Below are 23,286 nucleotides of genomic sequence, written 5' to 3' on the forward strand. Positions count from 1 at the left end.
ATACAGAATCGAGTATTCCGTGTAGCCGTGTAATAATGTAAAATATTGTTTTCTATTTTAATATACTTAAAATGTAAGAAACATTTCTTATCAGTAATATTGAAAACAGCTGTGGTGCTTAATATTTCTGCAGAAACTGTACAAAACTGAATTTAATTGAAATAGAAATCTTTGGCAAAATTACGTCTTTACCATCATTTTTGATCAATTTATTGCATCCTTGATGAATAAAAGTATTATTTAAAAAAAACGTAATTGAATGCTATTGAACATAGTTGTAGGTAGATCTGAATGCAACCGTATAGTTAAAATGTTTGTTCACCCCAAAATTAAAACGAATTCCCTCATGTTGTTTCAAACCCGTAAGACCTTTGTTTATATTCAGAACACAAATTAAGATATTCTTGATGAGGTTTTTTTTCTGACCCTGCAAAATAAGCCCAAAAAGGTAGTAAGGACATTGTTAAAAAGTCCAACATGAGCAACATGTGGTTCAACCATAATATTATGAAGCTACGAGAATACTTTTTGTGTGCAAAGAAAACAGAAATAACTTTATTCAACAATTTCTGAGATGGATGTTCTATGTCAGAACACCGGCTCCTGCGTTAGCAGCACCACACGTATGCGTTGCGGTACTCTCATGAAAGCACATAAAAGAAATTGTTAAATAAAGTCTTAATTTTTGTTTTCTTTGCACACAAAAAATATTCTCATAGCTTTATAACATTACGGTTGAACCAGAACCACTGATGTCACATGGAGTAATTTTAATTGTGTTGTTGTCTATGCATGGTCAGAAAGCTCTTAAATTTCATAAAAAATATCTTAATTTGTGTTTCGAAGATGAACAAAGGTCTTACACGCTTGGAACGACATTTGAATGACGGTGAGTAATTAATGACAGTATTTTCATTTGCCTTTAAGAAAAAGTGTAAATAGATGTTAATAAATGTAGCATTGTGCTTTTGTACAACTCTTGCTATATGAGCAAAACACAACGGTTGATATCTTTGGGATAGTAGCCGAAATAAAAACCTTGCTTAATAATTCATAAATATTCATGATGCTATTCACCATCATTTGTTTTGAATACAGTTCAAGAGAATGCATGAGACTGTTTATCAAAAAATAAAAAAAAAGGCAATTTATTACTTGTATTTCTTTTGTTATGCTCACAAGTATACATTTTATTATTTTCGGAAAGCTATGAAAATACAAAAATAAAATACATGTGACAACATACATGATTTGGAATGTTCCAGACTCCATGCATATATTTATATATACAATCAAGCCATTGAACCATAACAGTATAAAAACATAATTTCATTTCATACACAATCATCCAATTGTAACTACTCACAGAAAAATTATGCAACCTAAACAATCAGATAATTTTTTGCTGTCGTTGGTTTAAAAGGTTTAAATAGCATTAATTAAAGTGCTTCATTTGAAGTAATATTTGTGTTGTATATACAACACACAATACTTAGTGTAAATTTAAAATACAAGTGAAATACAGTGTTTCATTAGACCATACTTCTCACATACATGCACACACACAACGCTCATACCAACTAGGATCCGTTTATTTAGTACGACCTTTGACCTCGGTACTGGTTGTTGAGCTCATTCAATACCACATCAGAACCTGAACTGGGCTCTTTTCCTGCAGTTATTATGCTGTTGTCTATCGGGTTGCCTGCAATCACAAAAAAAATAGCTTAAGTCATGTAAATTACATGTGATAATTGTGTTTTTAACAGCAGTTTGTACTCATTCTGACGGCACCCATTCACCCAAATCTGTTCTGATTAAGAAACTAATCTTCATCTTGGATACCCAGCAAATTTTCATTTTTGGGTGAACTATTTCTTTAAGAGGTTCTGTTCTGTCTAAATTACATCAAGCTGAATGTGTTTGACTAAACAAAGAATAAAAGAGGAAGTGGAAGAGCATTGTGCTACCATTTAAAGATCAGTTAGCACCACCTGCTGTTTTAAATAGGATTTGCAAGTAATACTCACTAACATCTATGGGCGTTTCAGATGCCAAGCTGTCATGGTTCAAGAAAGATGAGCTAGAATTGTTAGAATTTGAGGAGAGGAAGGAAGACGTCTTTTTCTTGGAGGCTTTGTTTATCTTTTGAGTTGCTGTGCGACTCCATTCTGTTGCGTAAAAGGTAGAAGGGCGGTAATTCGATTAGATCAATAAACCACATAAATGAAGTCAGACGTGTATGACCTCACAAAGGTGTCTTACCTGAGTTTTCTGCTAGTCTCAGGCTGCCGCAACATAGGTATGTCCTCCATTGTCGTCTGACGTTTTCTTTCATTGCACAATGGAACACAAAGATAAAGAATCCTGCAAGGCAGCATGAACATTCTAGCGTCAACATTCCATTAAAATGCTAAAAATAAACCAGACTTGTGTCGTCCGATAATGTTATGGATTCCACAAAAGAAACTCAGACACAGCGGGTTGCGTAATGGTAAACGTATTTACAACAACGGTTAAAAAGATTGCTGTTTGTTAGATTATTTATTTGAGATTATTTATTTATTTTACTTCTTTACACTAAGAGTCAAAAGTTTTTGAACATTAAGATTTTTCATGTTCTCTTCTGCTCAGCAAGCCTAGGTTTATTTAAACCAAAGTACAGAAAAAAAAAGTAAAATACTGAAATATTTTTACTATTTAAAATAACTGTTTTTTATTTAAATATATTTAAAATGTCATTTAATCCTGTGATCAAAGCTACATTTTCAGCATCATTACTCCAGTCTTCAGATGAAGGGTACATTTAGCCTTTCAACAATGGTAGAGCAACAAATGTGGACCCACCTTGTAAAGTGTTAAAAATAGCAAACAGGTACATGAAGGCCAGGTTAACAGGACCCCAGGCGAAGAAAGCGAAGCCCCAGGTGAGTCCCAGGAGCACGGTGAGTCCAGCTACACTGCGCATCTCCTGCCAGCCGCTGCGATTCTGCACGTTTTGAGGGTTCTGCTGCTTAATGCGACATAGCTGGATCATCACCACAATAAACATGGTGAAGTTTAACAGGAAGACAACACAGAAGTATGCCACCACAGCAACATAGAACACAATGTCGTCTTTTATCCAGCAACTGTGGGGAGAAAAAGCATGAAATAAATTATAAAACATTCAGCAGGGTTTAATTTGACATTGAAAAGTTCAAAATATATTGTGTGTATTTTCTATAATGTACACTACCAGTCAAATTATTTGGACAGTGAGATTTTACAAGCCTCTTCTGCTCACCAAGCCTGCATTTATTTGATCCAAAATACAGCAAAAACTGTAAAATTCTGAAATATTTTTACTATTTAAAATAGCTGTTTACTATTTGAATATGTTTTAAAATGTTATGTATTCTTGTTATTTCACAGCTGAATTTTTAGCATCATTACTCTAGTCACATGATCCTTCAGAAATTATTCTAATATTCTAATTTGCTGCTCAAAAAACATTTATTCCTATTATTAGGTGGAAAACAGCTGAGTAGAATTTTTTCAGTTTTTTTTTAGTAAAGTTCAGAAGAAATAGAAATCTTTTGTAATATTATAAATGTCTTTATCATCACTTCTGATCAATTTAAATCATCCTTGCTAAATAAAAGTATTCATTTCTATAATTACCCCCCCCCCCTTTATTTCAGATAAATGCTGGATCTTTCTATTCATCGGGAAAAAAAATTTACATTGTACAATAATATGTGACCCTGGACCACAAAACCAGTCATAAGGTTAAATTTGACAAAACTGAGATTTATACATCATATGAAAGCTCAATAAATAAGCTTTCTATTGATGTATGGTTTATTAGAATAGGACAATATTTGACTGAGATACATCTATTTGAAATCAGAAATCTGATGCAGCAAAAAAATCAAAAAGACAGAGAAAATCACCTTTAAAGTTGTGCAAGTTAGGTTCTTAACAATGCATATTACAAATCAAAAATTACATTTTGATTTGTTTACAGTAGGAATTTTACAAAAAAATCTTCATGGAACATGAACTTTACTTAATTTCTTAATGATTTTTGGCATAAAAGAAAAATCAAAAAATTTTGACCCATGCAATGTATTTTTGGCTATTGCTACAAATATACCCCAGCGACTTAAGACTGGTTTTGTGGTCCAGGGTCACATATGTAAAATAATAATGTACAATAATATTAATAAATGTTTCTTGAACAGCAAATCAGCATATTAGAATGATTTCTAAAGGATCATGTGACTGGAATAATGATGCTGAAATGCTTTGATCACAGAAATATATTACATTTTATATATATTTCAATTTATTTAAGCAGTTATTTTAAATAGTAAACATATTTCACAATATTACTGCTTTTGCTGTATTTTGGATCAGATAAATTCAGGGTTGGTGAGCAGAAGAGACTTCTTTACAAAACATTTAAAATCTTACTGTACGAAAACCTTTGACTGGTAGTGTATAGAATATATTTATTATATATTCCATATCAGAAATGCTAAGAAAATTTGAGATTATCACTCACAAATCATCAGTCGCTCCATCTGCATACCTCGCGTACGTCACAAGGCCATAGTGGTCTTTCTTAACAGCTATGACAATTATGACTACGACGAGAGGAATGCCTTTAAAGAAACAAAACATTATGAGCTCATCTGCTCTCAGACAGACTAAACTATTTAAACAAAACAGCCTCTAAAAGACAAAACATGAACTTGTGCGGGTAAAATGAAGTAACAAATCGCTCACGTACCCCATCCAGCAAATCCAATCTTGACCATAAAGCGAGAGATGTAGGTGTTGAACACCTTGACGATGGCTAGGTACATGTGGACGGCCTCCAGTGCCATCCAGGTAAAAGACGCCAGGAGGAAATAATGCAGGAAAAATGCAGTGGAGATGCAAAGACCCACGGCATCCGGGTACAGAGCCAGCCAGGCATCCAATAAAAACACCAGGTTTAGCAGCAGCAAGGCCAAACACAGATGAATAAGGATCTTAGACGGGATGTCTTTGCGCAGTTTACTGTAGAGAGACAAAAAAATGTTATATATGTGTAGTGCTGAGTAGTAACTGATTACATGTAATCTGGATTACGTAATCAGATTTAGATCAAGTACTCATACTTAGATTATATTATATTTTAAAAGTGCTCTTAATCAGATTACAGTTACTTTTTTATATATTTTGTAAATATTTAAAACCTGCTAGACTTTGACCACGTTTATTAATGTTTGTTGTGTCTCTCTCGCCTCCCCTGAGCCCATTAAGTTTTAACAGACCCCCAAAAGCGTGTGGTGAGAATGAATTGGGGGAAGTCACAGAGGAGGCAATATGATCGGATATGACTGGTTATGATCGGCTATGGTTGGTTCATGTGAAAATCTTGCCATCTTGCCTATGGCAAGCCGTTTTAGCCTAAAAAATATTAAGCGTTACTTGTCGTAATTGCATTTTTACTAGTAACAATTCAATTAGAGAGCTCTAAAATTCAATTTTAACTAGTAGCAATGCCAATTACAGAACTCTCTAATAAAATTATTACTAGTAACGATTACAATTAGAGAGCTCTGAAAATTTTTACTAGTTATATGTTTCCATTGACTCCCATTAATTTTTAATTACAGAGCTCTACAGTTGAATTATTACTAGTAACAATTACAATTAGAGAGCACTCTAATTCAGTTTTTACTAGTAACAATTCCGATTAGAGAGCTCTAATTTAATTATTACTAGTAAAAATGCAATTACAGAGCTCTACAATTCAATTTTTACTAGTAAAAAAACACATTAGAGATATGTTTAATTGCAGAGCTCTGTAATTGAATTAAAGATCTTTCTAATTCAGTTCTTACTAGTAACAACAGAATTAGAGAGCTCTCTAAATGGAACTGTTACTAGTAAAAAACGGACTAGAGAGCTCTCTAATTAGAATTATTACTAGTAAAAATTGATTTAGAGAGCTCTCTAATTGGAATTGTTACTAATAATAATTTAATTGTAGAGCTCTTTAATTGAAATTCTTACTAGTAAAAATTCTGTTGTAGAGCTCTCTAATTAAAATGAATGGAAGTCAATGGAGATATATGACTAATAAAAATTAATTTGCAGAGCTCTGTAATTGAAATTGTTACTAGTAAGAACTGAATTAGAGAGCTCTCTAATTGTAATTGTAATTGTAACTAGTAAAAATTTATTAAAAGAGCTCTCTTATTGGCATTGTTACTGGGAAACGGGAAATAGACTCCTTGTCACTTCTGACTTATAACAAAAAAACAGAACAATGTCTACAAGCTGCTATGAGTCAAGGTGTACAATAAACAAGCTAAAAAACACAGAACTATGTTTTTATAAGCTATCGACCAAAAAAACGAGTGTTTAAGGACACAAATAGTTGTAGATGTCAGGGTATTTCACACTGGGCCATTCAGTTGGATCATTTCTTCAACAAAAGGAAGATAAGGATAAGGAGCACTGACAAAGACCAATAAAATCTAGTTTCTTAATATATCTCCTCCTTTCAGGGTGGTGAAATAATCCTTTGACATGGTTAAAAATAATGAATGTCTACAGTTGCCATTAAATTTCCCTCCAGCAGGCGTAGTTCTCAGAGTAATATGACACATTGCGCACTAAAAAAATAGATTGTTGCAGTTTTTTATGTAAAAAAACGAGGGATCCTTACCCAAAGGCCAGGTATGTGAGCAGTGTGATGGACAGGAAAATGGCTGAGATGCCACAGCCGATGTACGTAATGTATGTCAGGATTATAGCATGTTCTTTACTGATGGAAGTCTTGGAAATGTCCTGTCAGACAAGATTGACCAAACCACAATTATAATACAATCAAAACAAACAAGGATGTGTGAGATGATGGAAATTCTTTGTGCTGTAACTCACTAGCAGAATACCAAAGCTGGTAAGGTGATTGCAGGCACACTGAGTTTCTTGAGCAGAACTATTAAGCATACGGCACCCAGAAGGATTCCAACCGCCTGAGCCATCTGTGAACCAATAACCAATGGTTAAAATAGTCAATTCAACCACAAAAAAACAAACAAGTGAACGAACAAACAAAAATTTGCTATTAATAAATAGCAAATAAATATTTGCTAAAGAAAGAAAACGTTAAAAGACAACTTTACTATTAAATCCAAAGTCCCAGAATACACAGGAAGCTTCATAGTTATTCTGTGGAGGAAAAAGAGAGTAAGACCAGAAAGCAGCATTGTATTGAGGTAAAATTCAGTTTTGTGTTTGTTTTGATATTAATGTTATTTATATTGACCGGAATGGGCCCTGTGTTTCGCAGGGTTATCAGCACTTCGTTCTTGAGACCAGAGATGCTCAGGTTAGCCACACTGCTACCCACAATCCCACTGTTTAGTTTACGTCCACCCAGATTTTTGTCCTATACAGAAATATGAAAAAAAAAAGAGTTCAGAGATTCTTGTGGCTCTGATCAGATTCACATTTTAACACAATAACTTTAGAAAAAGAAGCATATACTGGTTTGAGATGTGCTATATGTGACACTGGACCACAAAAAACAGTCATAAGGGTCAATTTTTTTAAATTGAGATCTAAATATTGAGAAAATTGCCTTTAAAGTTGTCCAAATTACACTCTTAGCAATGTATAGTACTAATCAAAACTTAAGTTTTGATAGATTTATGGGAGGACATTTACAAAATATCTCCATGGAAAATGATCTTTACTTAATTTCCTAATGATTTTTGTCATAAAAAAAAAATTGAAAATATTTTTGGCTATTGCTACAAATATACCTGTGCTACTTAAGACTGGTTTTGTGGTCCAGGGTCATATAATATCTAGTCTAAGTCATAAATCACATCAGTTCACACTACACCATTCAGATATTTCAAATATGAATCAGTTACAAAGCTCACTAATTTGAATCAGAAACACTGTGTTGTATCAGACCTGGAAGAAGGTGCTCTTCTGGAAGAAGTTGAACTGGACTCTAGATGCGAGCCGCTGCTGTTCTAGTGTGAGGTTTTGTGTGAGGGACGCTGGGAGGACGACTGTACCCAGAGGAGTGGACCGAACCTGAACCATGAGGTCTTCAGTCTCCATGTTGGGGTTACTTCGAATCTGTAATGCCAAAGTATAACCAAATCAGCTACTCTGACCCAAAAAGTCATCATTGTTAAAAGTGCCTAAAATGAAACAGTTAACCTGGCAAAGGTTAAATTAAATTAAATTAAATTGGTTGTGATATATAATTGATCATTGTCAAAAGTGCCTACAATGAAAGCAGTTACCCTGGCAAAGTGTTCTTTGAGATACTCAAAAATTCCTAATTAATATAATTACATTTTTGATCATTTATTTTTTCTAATAATTTTTTTTTTATAATTTTTTTTTTAATAATTATTTTTACAAATTATTTTATTTTATTTTATTAATGCCAAGCAAAACAGTATCAGGTCAGCCTACATATGAATAAAAATCACGTACAGTTTCATCACTTTGTATAGTGTAGTGTATACGGCCATTATATAAATAGATATAAAATGGATCATTGTCAAAAGTGCCTATAATGAAAGCAGTTAACCTGGCAAAGGCTAATATAAAATACTCAAAAATCTTAATTTAATTGAATTTAATTGAATTATTTTTATTATTAAATTTAATTAAAATTAAATTTTTAAATTAAATTAAATTAAATTCAATAATTTCATTTCATTTAATCAAACCAGTATCGGGCCAGCCTACATATGAGTATAATACAGTATAATCTGTGTACATCTTTCATTTGTGTAGTGTATATAAATGATATACAGTGATATAAAACGAACCTGGCGAAGGCTACTCAGAGATGCTCATTTTATATAAAGTTCTATAAAATTGATCATTGTCAAAAGTGCCTACAATGAAAGCAGATAACCTGGAAAAGGTTACTTAGAGATGCTCTAAGTAAATCTTTATTTCATTTCATTTATGCCAGTCAAACCAGTATCGGACCAGCCTACATATGAATAAAAATCATGTACAGTATTGTCACTTCATTTGTGTAGTGTAGTGTATACGGCCATGATATAAAGTGATATAAAATTGAAGAAAGCAGTTTACCTGGCAAATGATACACAAAAATCTTAATTTAATTTAATACCAATCAAACCAGTATCGGACCAGCCTACATATGAATAAAAATCTCTATCTCTGTTTTTATTCTATTATTCTACATTAGCTAGCAAACAGCAGCATTTCCATTATCTACAGTATGTAAGAATAATTAAGATGAATAAGAATTAATGACATTACCTGCACGCTAGATGTTTCGATTAAGGAGAAGGACGTCTCCTCAAAGTTGGTCCCATCGACTTTCTTCACTGCCAGAGCCAGTGACTCTGAAAGTACTGACTGACTCGTCCCTGATACATCCAGTTTAAGACCAACTGTGTCCACAATCCCAATGGCCCTAGTAACCAGAGACAAACAGTTTGACTGTATATCAGACAATATTTATTACTGAATATTATGTACAGTTAAAGCCTAATTTAAGTACTTTCTAGATAGGCTTGACTCAATTACTGTACTATTATGTAATAAATGTTCACAAAATAATAATAAACCTGGCCACAGAAGAGAATGTCTCACCTGTTTGAGAAAGGAGTTATTACAGCTACGGGGACATCAAGGAGGTTGTTGACAATACTGACAGAGGTGTTTGCCAGAGCCAGGCTGACGTTGGGCCCAGCAAGGAGAGACTCTAGCTGGGATAAAATCTTCTCTACGTCAGTAGCGTTTAAAGACGAGGCATTTGCACTCAACTTCAACAGTCCTTCAGCATTTAATGTCCCTGATGTGGTTGTGGACACTATACAAAGAGGAAGAGACAAAAATTCAGCTGATTGGTTGACTGATAGATCTCAGATTCATTCTTGAATGCTCCTTTGTCTTTTCTTTCTATAATCAGTATTAATAATTACAAGAACATGTCTGGGTCACATTTTACCCTAAAATCGTAAATGAAATAGACTATTATATTTTACATTAGGAAAATAAAACCTAGGACATTATCGTCAATTTTCATTACTGTAATGCATGCAAGAAAAAAAGTGCAGTATCTGTTTATCATATTGCTTTTTAATTCATTGCCTTTCATCTTTAATTGCACTGCATTTTTTATTAGTTTATGTCTATTTTTTATTAGTTGATGGTTTTAAAATAGGCTTCAATTTCTTATACACAAAATAAAATTAAATAAGGTAGCACTTTATTTCAAGGACCAATTCTTACTGTTACCTAGTTGCTTATTAGCATGCATATTACTGGCATATTGGCTGGTTTAATAATACTTACAAATTACTTATTAATATCTTGTTTTGCATGCCTATATTTTAGATCTCTTAATCTTACCCCATACCTAAACTTAACAACTACCTTACTATTAATAAGCAGCAAATTATAAGTTTATTCAGGCTTAATAACTTAATAGCAAGGTAACAGTGAGAATTAGTCCCCAAACTACAGTGTGTGAATATCTTTTGGTGCATTTTGACATTAGTATTATTTTTTAATTGTTGTTGTTTTTTAAGAGATTTTGGTTAAATGTCCCCTCACATGTCCCATATTTAATTACCCGAAGCTGTTCCATTAGCAGGTGAAGTTACATTCATAGAGGTGGACTCTGTTGTGAAGACTGTAGCATTGCTGGTGGTTGTGTTCGAGAGTGAGGTACTTGAGAAAGATGGAGGAGTTGTGGTACTGTTTTGGAGCGGGGGTGCAGATGAATTACAGCTGCCATTCAGGGGAATGACTATAGATTGCCACCCTTCATTTTTTGTTGCACTGTAAACATATGAAATAAACAGTGTTAGGAAACCAATTAGCGTGTGCTTCCTGGTTTTTCTCTCCATTGTGGGGACAACAAGGATGGTATACAGTAAGTTTTGACCTCATGGGACAAGTTTATAAATCATACATACAGAATGACTTTTTTTAATCTAAAGGATAAAAGGATAGAAAATATAGTTTGTACAAAATAAAAACCATTATGTCTATGGAATGAAACCATAAAACAAAAAGCAATGTGTGTGTAAGTTTTTAGGACATACATATATTTTTATACATATTATACATTTACTGTATACACTGTAAAAGAAAATGTTGTTTCACCCTAAAAAAGTGTTTGTGCTGCCTTAAAATTTTAAGTTTAGTCAACATGTTAAGTTGTATTACATAACAACATAGATATTTGAGTCAAGTAAACTTAACATTTTAAGGCAACACAAAAACATACTTTTTTAGATTTTTAGGTAGATGAATATTGCAAACAGCATACATACATCTACTGACATACAGTATATGACTCACTGTATGCAAAGGAAAGCATTGAACTTTACTAACCAGTAATCTGCCAACAAGTTTCCTCTGTTTGACTCCATGCAGAAGCCTTCAGAACTGAAATTTACACTCAAAGATGACTCCAATATGAAATCATTTAAAGAAGGATCCGAAGAATAAGAGCAGAGAGCTGAAAGTAATCACAACTCTGTCATCAGATATATTCAGAAAATAATCTGATATATAGCTATGTTTACAGAAGACACTTACCAACTCTGCTAACAACACCGTCCAAAGTGAAGTTTTTCTGAGATTCTGAGATGGCTTTTACAGCTGTGCGAACATCACACGGGTCCATTGCTGTGTCTAGTTTCACTATAACTTTACAAATGCTTGCCCTGGAGAGGAAGAAGCAGTACATTAACCACCCATCTGTAGAATAACCTTTACCATAAATCCATGCTGCAGTGAGACTCAACATACCATTCTGAGCAACCACTCACACCTACGCCCTGCAGGAGTCAGAATAGCAAATAAGAGACCATTCTACCACCAAAAGACATCTCTTCTAACTTTAATGACTGACATCAAGATAGCTTACCTTAAAGTGTTTGCTGAAAGTCTGCACACTGTTACATTCAGATCTAAAATGCAGAAGTAAAAGTGGAGCGTTAAACATTTAGTAGTGTAACCTGCAGCTCAGCTAGAGTAACGTGCCGAGGGTCATGGGTTCGATTTCAGGGGTGATAACCACAATGGCTGCACCATAAATTGCTTTGGCAAAAAAACATTTTTTTTTATTTGAAAACAAAAAGATACTATAAAAGTGGTCTTAACTCACGACATGTTGCTGCATGCTGAGATATTCAACAACTGCTTAACCTGCAAAAAAATAATAATAATAAAAAGCAATGTAAGTATCAACGGAACTATTACAAAGAACTATTAGACGTGATACTTACAATGTAGTCAAATTTGTATTGAGGGTTTGCCATTTCAGTGGACAAATTTTTACTAAAATGGTAATAGTAGAAATCTGAAATAGATGATAAAATGTAAATATAACGTTTGATCTGTTTTACCCTTCAAATGCATATATATTTGAAGCAGGTATTTTGTGCATTTACAGACTCTTTACATGATAAACTTGTCTTACCGGAGTTATTGCAGTGTGCAGAACATTTACATGTTTTGGGTGCTTTAGGGAAAAACACAAGATCAAATAAAACATCATGGCACATTGACTGTAAATGTGTAGTTGTTCATAAACATTGTATATAGAAAACCAACAAGGTCTTTAAAGTATGGCACGTTTCTGAGCAATGAAATATAATTAATCTATAGCACACAGAAGGCTTATTAAAAAGTATAAAAGAAGTCTTACATGGGCTAGTAGGACAGATCTCCTGAACACCGGTATTCAGTGGAAAAATCACATTTGTACTGTTTCCACTGTGAAAAATAAAGACAAGAAATTAAACAGAAAACAGTATGTAAAAATAATTGTTTAATTTTTTTTTAGGTTGTACATTACTGAATTAAGGATGGTACACCATTCTTTTCCAGTCAGTGTGTAAACTTACCATGGAATGTTTTGTGGCTCTGCTCCACATACAGCAGTCTGATTGCATTTGTCATATTGTCCAGATAAAATTGGTGCTACATAACCTGCACACACACCTGTGCAAAAACATATCCATTCCACTTAAATACTGACATAAAAAGACAATATGACACTGAAATTGTACAGTTTATTTTTATTCTAAGATGGAAACAATCCATACACATTGCTTTATATAAAATATTCATTCTAAGCAAACATAAATAAATAAAATTAATTACTATTATTAAAAGTCAAGAATTAGGGGAAGTTCACTAACCCACTCTTTCTATTTGTCCCACCAAACTGACATTGACATTATCCGAGTTCATCATCACAGCGTCTCTAATGCAGCAAATATTGGCAGGTGCACTCAGCTGCAGAAGTACATTGCACTGTGCATCCCTGTCAGAAAACACCAGGATGATGTGAGAGAAGCTTATGATTAAATACAATGATTTTATTTATTGTTTAAATATATTTAATATGGATGGGAGCTGCATTTGATACTGACTGTGTGCTATTTTTTGGATCACATGAGATCTCCACTTTCTAGTAATGGAAAATAAAAGCAAATGTTATGTATGCTTCTTATAAAACGTGCTGCATGCATTGACAACTAAATCTCCACTTACGTGAGTCAATGGTTTCGTTGTACTGCAGAACAGATAGAAGACCAGGTTAATTTATTACACCACTTTTTCGAAGCACAGTAAGCCCTGCTGACAGTGAATTCACCCTCTCTGCTTTGTGTAAATTGAGGTCAGAAACATAATAGCAACTGAAAGCTCTTTAAACAGTCCCGACTAAATGAAGGAATTAACTTTATGAATAAAAGCCATTATTTCATGATGATAAAATACAGTTTTATTTGAAGCTCAAGAAAGAAGACAAATTACATAACACACAAAATATTATTCAGTTTGAAAGTACTGGAATGTCTAAAGGACCTAAACTGTATTTATTGATGAGAAAAGGTCACTAGTGCTCGGTACCTTTTGCTTGTAGTTGTGGTAGACAAAGCTGCTATATGGCCATCAATGACCTCTTCCACCACGGTAATAACCTTCCGTCCTACACATGCAGTTAGGTTGCTACTGTAATGCTTCTCAAGCTGGAAAACACATTTCAGATGACTAAGTTAAATTACTGCTTTTCATAAAATGACAGAAAACTGCAAAGTGCTTTTCCTTATTTTCGTAGACACTGTATTTGTTAATAACTTACATTTAAATATATATATATTTTTCTTTATTAATCTTTATCTATAATATAAAATGAAATGAAATGAAAAATCTTCTAAATATCACTTGAGTATCATTCCCATTAACCAAACTTACCCATTTTTCAATCTGTGTTGGTTCACTTTCAGGTCTTCTTGTTACGTTAACGATCATCCAGTAATATCCTAATAATCAAAGAGTCCAAAAGAATCAGTTATGCTTTGTATTCCTTACATTTAACAGAAATTTGGCCATTATGTGGGCTGAAGTTGGAATACTTACCATTAACACAGCTTTGATGAAAATCACAAGGTTTGGGTGCTGTAACTAAACAAGAATGAATAAATATTAGATAAAGGGGGCATAATGTAATAATTACCTTGATAGAAAGTGTAAACTGTGGTTGTTACACACAGAGACAGATCTTTACACTGCATGTCTTACCGGTAGATGTTAATGTTTGGTTAGTGGTTGTCGGCAGTGATGCTGCATCAGTTATATTGGTGGAGGAAGATGGTTCGAACTGAAGATGATATTGGTAATGAGTCTATTAATATGGTGCCAGATAACATATGTGAACCACAAAACCAGTCTTAGGTCGCACGGGTGTGTTTGTAGCAATGGCCAATAATACATTGTATGGGCCAAAAATGATCGATTTCTCTTTTATGCCAAAAATTATTAGGATATTAAGTAAAGATCATGTTTTGTGAAGATATTTTGTAAAATTTCTACAATAAATATCTAAAAACTTAATTTTTGATTAGTAATATGCATTGCAAAGTATTTTATTTGGACAACTTTAAAGGCGATTTACACAGTATTTTGAATTTTTTGCACCCTCAGATTCCAGATTTCCAAATAGTTGTATCTTGACCAAATATTTTCCTATCCTAACAAACCATACAAAAATTGAAAGCTTTCAGATTATCTCAGTTTCACAAAAATTCACATTTCTGACATTTGTGGTCCAGGGTCACATATTAGAGGAGCTTTTTAGTAGTAATGCCGTATTTGAGGTACTTACTGTTGCTGTTGTGAAGCTTGTGGTTGTTTCAGAAGTCGTGTTTTCAGTGGATATGGAGACTGTGTTTGTTTGAGAGGTTGTGTTTTCAGCGGATGTGAAGTGGGCTGTATTAGCAAAAGTCGTTTTTTCAGTAGATGTGGAGATTGTGGTGTTTTCAGTGAGTGTCGTTGTTTCCGTTGTCGGACTCTCAGTGCTGTGTGATTCTTTCACTAATGTTGTTGCTGGGTTTGTTGGGCTTAAATTAGACGGGGTCAACGAGGTTTCCGTCGTTATTCCTGTATTTAGAACAGTAGAAGAGCTTAATGTTAAAGGCACTGTTGATGAGCTACTGGGACTTTCGGTTGAAGATGAATGTACTGTGGTATCGGTAGCTGTGGCCGCTGTTGTTGAATTTGTGGTCTCAGATATTGCAGGTTCTATGGAGGATACAAGGCCACTTGTTATTAGTGTAGGGACAAAATACAGAAATGATTAAATCACATCAAATGTATCATTACAACATGCATTGTGGTACAAGAAATTAGACTATTTACTTTTATCCTTATCTTATTCATAATCACCTATATTTAATATTCAAATAATCTGTTCACAAGTATTACTTTGTAATTTACTTTGTCTGACAATGATTCAAATCACTCTGTGTTTTATTTTTTCACTTTTTGGTTTTGTAATAAGGGGCTATTTTTTATCCATCTGAATTATTTTCTTTTTGTCTGTGCATTTAGCTGATTCATAAGCATAAGTAGGAATTGGCTTTTGTTTTGTGTCAGACTAAAACATGTCCAGCAGGTTGACTGAGCTCTTTCTGTGGGATGGTTCATTTAAGCTATTGTGTTTCAAAGTTTCATGTTTTACATGACTCAGATACACTCCTATTACAGGAATACTAAACAATAATTCAGAGATGTTCCTCTTTACACTAAGAGAGACATGTAAACAAATACATATAGTCTGAACAAACTGCCAGTCATATATGCCCTACATACAATGAATATAAGAAATATGTTAATGTATAATGGGGTAAGAGAAAAGAGGACAAAATCCTGGATTTAAAAACTGGAAGTAAACTGAATCTGGGATTCAAAATCTGGATGTAAACTCAATCTGTGATCCAAAATTAGACGTTAACTCAAACTTGGGTTCGACATCTATAAGTAAAGTCAAACTGGGATTCAAATTATTGACGTAAACTGAATCTAGAATTCAACATCTAGAAGTAAACTCAATCTGGGATTCAAAATCTGGAAGTAAACTGAATCTAGGATTCAAAATCTGGGTGTAAACTCAATCTTTGATTCAAAATCTAGTTGTAAACTAAATCTAGGATTCAAAATCTGGATGTAAACTCGAACTGGGTTTTTAAAATTTGGATATAAACTGAATCTACGATTCAAAATCAAGATGTAACCTCAAACTGGGATTCAAAATCTGGATGTAAACTGAATCTAGGATTTAAAATATGGATGAAAAATCAAACTGGGATTCAAAATCTGGATGTAAACTGAATCTAGGATTCAAAATCTGGATGTAAACTGAATATAGAATTCAAAATCTGGATGTTAACTGAATATAGAATTTAAAATATGGATGTAAACTCCAACTGGGATTCAAAATCTGGATGTAAACTGAATCTAGGATTCAAAATATGGATGTAAACTGAATATAGAATTCAAAATATGGATGTAAACTCAAACTGGGATTCAAAATCTGGATGTAAACTGAATATAGAATTCAAAATATGGATGTAAACTCAAACTGGGATTCAAAAACTGGATGTACACTGAATCTGGGATTCAAAATCTGGATGTAAACTCAAAGTAGGGTTCAACATCTGGATCTAAACTCAAACTGGGATTCAAAATCTGGATCTAAACTCAAACTGGGATTCAAAATCTGGATGTAAACTCAATCTAGGATTCAAAATCTGGATGTAAACTCAAACTAGGATACAAAATCTAGATGTAAACTCAAACTGAGATTCAAAATCTGGAAGTAAACTCAATCTGGTATTCAAAATCCAGATGTAAACTCAATCTGTGATTCAAAATCTGGATGTAAACTCAAACTAGGATTCAAAATCTGGATGTAAACTGAATAAAGAATTCAAAATATGGATGTAAACTGAATATAGAATTCAAAATATGGATGTAAACTCAAACTGGGATTCAAAATCTGGATGTAAACTGAATCTAGGATTCAAAATATGGATGTAAACTCAAACTGGGATTCAAAATCTGGATGTAAACTGAATCTAGGATTCAAAATATGGATGTAAACTGAATATAGAATTCAAAATATGGATGTAAACTCAAACTGGGATTCAAAATCTGGATGTAAACTGAATCTAGGATTCAAAATATGGATGTAAACTCAAACTGGGATTCAAAATCTGGATGTAAACTGAATCTAGGATTCAAAATCTGGATGTAAACTGAATATAGAATTCAAAATATGGATGTAAACTCAAACTGGGATTCAAAATATGGATGTACACTGAATCTGGGATTCAAAATCTGGATGTAAACTCAAAGTAGGGTTCAACATCTGGATCTAAACTCAAACTGGGATTCAAAATCTGGATCTAAACTCAAACTGGGATTCAAAATCTGGATCTAAACTCAAACTGGGATACAAAATCTAGATGTAAACTCAAACTGAGATTCAAAATCTGGAAGTAAACTCAATCTGGTATTCAAAATCCAGATGTAAACTCAATCTGTGATTCAAAATCTGGATGTAAACTCAAACTAGGATTCAAAATCTGGAAGCAAACTCAATCTGGTATTCAAAATCCGGATGTAAACTCAATCTGTGATTCAAAATCTGAATGTAAATTTAAACTGGGATTCAAAATCTGGATGTGAACTATATCTAGGATTCAAAATCTGGATGTAAACTCAAACTTGGATTCAAAATCTGGATGTAAACTGAATCTAGGATTCAACATCTGGAAGTATACTCAAACTGGGATTCACCATCTGAATGCAAACTCAATCTGGGATTCAAAATCTGGAAATAAATTCAATCTGGAATTCAACATCTGGAAGTAAACTCAATCTGGGACTTAACATCTGGAAATAAACTGAATGTAGGATTTAGAACCTGGAAATAAACTAAAAATGCTAGGCTTGAAAAAAATTGTGCAAAACAAAAAATCACAAAGGTTTCACACAAACATGTCGTTCATGCTGCCTGTCTTGTAATTGATTACATAATTTAAAATGCAAAAACTCAACAAAATTGGATAAACGCAACAAAGAAATATATTAAAAAGCAGCCTTTGGACCACATATGTCCAGATGTGGAATACCGGATATCAACGATTTCTGGATCGCTATTAGAAGTTACACAAGCCATTGTTTAATGTTACAACACTATGCAAACAGACGTTATATTTCACCATCTACCTTTGTTCTTTAAGATCAAATGTAGGGTAGTCTTGTGGCATAATAGGTGTGCAAACAGGAGGACAATCCCTGAAATTAAGTTGAACTGTATAATGATCACAGGTGTGTCTTATACAAGCATCAGAACTCACCTGGGTAGCACACCAGAAGCAGGAGCAGGAAGAATACATATTCCAGATGGCTCTTACATCCAAAACTCCATCTACTGAATTGTTTGGGCGCCATCCCTCTAAAAGACAGAGAGAAAGAAGACTCACTTAGCCGCAAACACAAATAAACAACTTCAAAGTTTCTAACTTAATTAATACATTTTCCAAAATACAACTGCAGTGATTGTCACACCCCTGTAGTGATTGACACTTTTAGTCAATAAACTGGCTATTACGTGACTCCCAAACAAAAGACTGGAACAGGTAACAATTAACCCGTTTAATCCAAAAATTTTACCAGGCATTGAAATATCCAGATGATGTTTCATTAGTAACCCTTTGAAACAACTTTTTGGAAATTAGTTTTATGGCTAGTCATAATTGTGACCAGTGGGATAATGTATATTCTGAATTAACATATTTCTGCAGTCATTTAAATTTATATCTCAGCCCAGCTATTTTAAACTGTTTTATCACATTCTGTCATCTCATGGTGCAAACAGGAAATAAACTGCTCCGGTTATGTGACAATGTGCACTAACCATGTGAAACCGCACATATTTACTTGAGACCCATAGTTTTTTCCATATTTGCAGAAAATGCGCTAAAACATCAGTCAGTACAATTTTTAGAGCTTTATAAATGAGAACCTTCTGGGATTAAATGGGTTAAACTCATGCTCCCAGTTTCACAGACAAGGCTTAAACCTAGTCCTAGAGTAAAATGTAAGTCTGAGCTGTTTCAACTGAAATAAAATTGCACTGATTGATTTTTAAATATATCAGTGCCTTTGTTTAGTCTCAAAATGCACAACAGTAATGTTTTTTTTCTAAGCATGTTTATAAAAATGACTTAAATGTCCTAATTGAACTATGGCCTGATCCTGGTTTAGTCTAAGCCCTGTCTGTGAAACCAGGCCATGAAGTTTCAACATATCAGCTTCCTGGAACAGCTCAATTCATATTTTATTCAGTTCCTTAAATATGGCTTAATACATTTTATATATACATAAAAGGCTGAACCTACAGAATGTTCACAAACATTTGCTTAACCCTTAGCCTGGATTGTCAAAAGCTTTCAATGGAAAATCCATAGTGGGTGTGCACAAATGACCTGATCTAACGAAAAATCAATACTGTTATCAGGGATTAAGAAGAAAAATATATATATTAATGAACAGCTAAATTAGCTCTTCTGAAGCTCAAGCAAATGCATAAATGTAATAGTATTTTTCTCCTGTTTTGCAGAAATGTTCAAAACCCCACTCTTTAAAAAAGCACACAATAAGGCTAAATATTTTTACATTTTAGAATTTTGAACGTTTATCATTTTTAAAAGAAACAAAAATTATGAAATCTTTTCATATTTTCATTTTTGTATTTACTTACACTACCAAAAGCTCATCAAAAGTTTGGGATGGTAAGACTTGGATATGTTTCTGAAAAGTCTCTTCTGCTGTAATATTGTGAAATATTATTATAATTTAAAATAACTGTTTAATATTTGACTTATTTACAATTTTACTCCAGTTTTTAAAGTCACATTATCCTTCAAAAAACATTCTAATATTCTACTTTGGTGCTCAAGTAACATTTATTATTATTATCAATGATCAAAACGGTTGTGGAAACCACACTGTAAAAAGTTTTCACCAGTTCAGCAGCTGCCTTAAGTTTTTAAGTAAATCAGCTTAAAACTACAAGTCATTTTAACTTATTACAATAAAAATGAGTTGATTTAACTTGTGAGTTTAAATGACTTAAGTTGATTCATTTTAAGGCAGCTGCTAAACTTAAGTTTTTAAGTTGAAACTGGTGAAAACTTTTTACAGTGCATGATACATTTTTAGGAATCATAAATGAGCATTTATTTGAAACAGAATAGAAATTTTGTAACATAATAAATGTCTTTACTGTCACATTTGATCAGCTTAATTTGTGTTATCATATATAAGCTATTCTAAATAAGACAGTATTTTGATTTACTTGATAAGGTACCAGTGGCTTAACTAGTCTCTCGTTACGTAACTTTACAACTGAAAGTAATGTTTCAGTATATAATTAATTTATATAACACTTTAGTTATATGTAATTATATATAATAATAATTATTATTATTATAATAACTGTTATAATCTGAATTATGTACTACATACCCCTGAATTTAACAATAAATAATATAAAATAAATTAATGTTAATAACATGATACTTTACCAAACAGATCAAAACAAAGCACACTGTTGAATTTAAACCATAAAATGAACATTAAATGTCTATTTCAACCTATTCATTCATAATATAAATTAATTTTACACCACATACCTTGTGGACACTTTTGTAGACAACCTGCTGTGCTTCACATCATGATCTGTACCGACACACCAAACCATGGATATATTCTTCTCTCACACAAAAATGTGTCTCTGTTGACAGTCGCAGCCTGCTTTCCCACAGAATAACAGGAACTCGCCGACCTAAATCTGTCCTTACAGACTTCACAAAAATTTAAAACAGACAAAAGTTTCTTAGTAACTTAAAAGACGCTCAGGTTTGACTGTCTTGTGAAGTGTATCAGTGAAGAATGAGTTATGTGCACCACCCACCTTAACGCAAAACTTCAACACACACCCAGCCTCCAAAGCACAGGAAGTGTGCTTCCTCTCTTGCAAAACTAAATATAAAGTGTTAACCAAAAAATTATATGCTTATATTATATATATGCTTACAGTATATGCTTATATTCAATGCACATATTGAGCATTGGATTAAATTTGAACACAGAGAATTGCAGTTTTTTTTAACAGATATTTTAAAATATATCAAATTAAAATAAATGTTTTTGAAAATAAGCAATAGTTTAAAACACATTTCTACTTTTACATAATTCCTTTGTTGTGGCTACTGTTTCATTTATCTCTTGTAAATCAGCTTCATTGACTAACAGGTCAAGCTGCTTTTAACAGGCAGAGCTTTCATTTCAATGGAATGTAATAACCGCTTTGGGTTTTGCGTCAGTTTAAGTTGTTCCACCCAAACCTACATCATACTCGTGACTTTGTACACCTGTGTTTTACTGAACAAAGAGCGGGTGGGGTTTGCACCTGAGCTCACCTTCCCCATGTTTTGTTTTTGGCTGTTTACCTGTATCCATAAGAGCAAGATTTAATCTCTTTATGTGTTTATTTTTTAAATATAAAACTTTATCTGTTAACAATCTCTCTAGTTCCTATCAACTCCAAATCCTCATTTGACCCATAGGGGAGGGTACATTCCCTTTACACAGCGATAAATGGACGAAATGGACAATTAACCAATTCCCCAGGAAGTCCAAATTAGAGAAACGATAGGATATTACAGGCCAGACTGATTTCAAGAAGCATTATTCATCACATTAAGTTGTTTCCCATCAAACAGATTTAGCTAAGTATGAGTGATTCATAATATATGCAAATAACGTTTAGATTTATAACCTGTATATAAAAGGAATAATGCTATTTTAATTCATATTGATTCTATAATTTGACCTAATACGCAACACCCACAGAATAGCTCATTTATCTCAGTACTTTTTCTGTTTACTGGAAGCTTCACTAAAATGTGGAAGCCCATTTTCCCCACTAAATAAAAAAGAAAAAAGGTAATTGCGACTTTTATTCACAATTGAGAGTTTACAACTTTTTTTCTCAAAATTGCGTGATTCAAACTCGCAACTGTGAGTTATAAAGTCAGAATTGTGATATGTAATCAGGCAATTCTGTGAAATAGATTTTCTCAGATTGCGAGTTTTGTATCTTGCAATTGTGACGGTTTTTCTATATAAACTCTCAATTCTGACTTTTTATAACGCAAATTTTTTTTCAAAAAGTTAAGTCAGAATTGTGAGATACAAATTCGCAATTCTGAGAACATCAGATGTTCAAAATTGGACTTTATAACTCGCAACTGCAAATTTGTATCACAAAAGTTTTCATCTCGCAATTCTGATTTTATAACTCGCAATTGCGAGTTTATACTATGCAATTCTGAGAAAAAAGTCAGCATTGTGCATTTATATCTCTCAATTCTAAATTTCTTTGAATTTTTCGAGTTTATATCACGAAATTCTGAGAAAAAAGTCAGCATTGTGAGCTTTTATCTCACAATTCTGACTTTATAACTCATAACTGCAAGTTTATATCATGAAATTCTGAGGAAAAAAGTCAGCATTGTGCGTTTATATGTCACAATTCTGATTTATTTCTCGTAATTCTGAATTTATATCACAAAATTCTGAGAGAAAAGTCAGCATTGTGAGTTTTTATCTCACAATTCTGACTATAAATCGCAACTGAGGTTAAATCACGCAATTCTGAGTAAAAAAGTCAGCATTGTGAGTTTATATCTCACAATTCTGACTTTATAACTCATAACTGCAAGTTTATATCATGCAATTCTGAGAAAAAAGTCAGCATTGTGAGTTTTTATCTCACAATTCTGATTTATTTCTTGTAATTCTGAGTTTATATCACGAAATTCTGAGAAAAAAGTCAGCATTGTGAGTTTT

General features: G+C 33.0%; 1 protein-coding gene across 2 annotated transcripts; it reads right to left on the minus strand.

Annotated features, from left to right (window-relative positions):
* Window positions 1–1,120: 1,120 nt before the first annotated feature.
* LOC141299320 (uncharacterized) lies at window positions 1,121–21,301 on the minus strand. Of its 2 annotated transcripts, none has more exons than XM_073829674.1 (33): window positions 21,066–21,301; window positions 18,726–18,823; window positions 15,188–15,603; window positions 14,605–14,683; window positions 14,443–14,487; window positions 14,278–14,345; window positions 13,933–14,051; window positions 13,573–13,594; window positions 13,452–13,489; window positions 13,218–13,342; window positions 12,921–13,017; window positions 12,722–12,789; window positions 12,494–12,535; window positions 12,300–12,373; window positions 12,179–12,219; window positions 11,939–11,981; window positions 11,821–11,849; window positions 11,608–11,735; window positions 11,401–11,527; window positions 10,634–10,842; window positions 9,649–9,868; window positions 9,313–9,469; window positions 7,969–8,139; window positions 7,313–7,435; window positions 7,170–7,215; window positions 6,925–7,028; window positions 6,710–6,831; window positions 4,778–5,049; window positions 4,550–4,649; window positions 2,848–3,131; window positions 2,266–2,367; window positions 2,035–2,171; window positions 1,121–1,705 (listed from the first exon to the last, which is right to left on the minus strand). In XM_073829674.1, the coding sequence occupies exons 1-33, from the start codon at window positions 21,131–21,133 to the stop codon at window positions 1,694–1,696; spliced, it is 3,786 nt and encodes a 1,261-aa protein (XP_073685775.1). In that variant the 5' UTR covers window positions 21,134–21,301; the 3' UTR covers window positions 1,121–1,693. The 2 variants fall into 2 exon arrangements, with proteins under 2 accessions (XP_073685775.1, XP_073685774.1); XM_073829673.1 differs by having other exon boundaries at window positions 2,031–2,171.
* Between the last annotated feature and the right edge of the window lie 1,985 nt (window positions 21,302–23,286).

Source organism: Garra rufa, chromosome 23, assembly GCF_049309525.1.
Source record: "Garra rufa chromosome 23, GarRuf1.0, whole genome shotgun sequence".
Classification (NCBI taxonomy): Eukaryota; Metazoa; Chordata; class Actinopteri; order Cypriniformes; family Cyprinidae; genus Garra; species Garra rufa.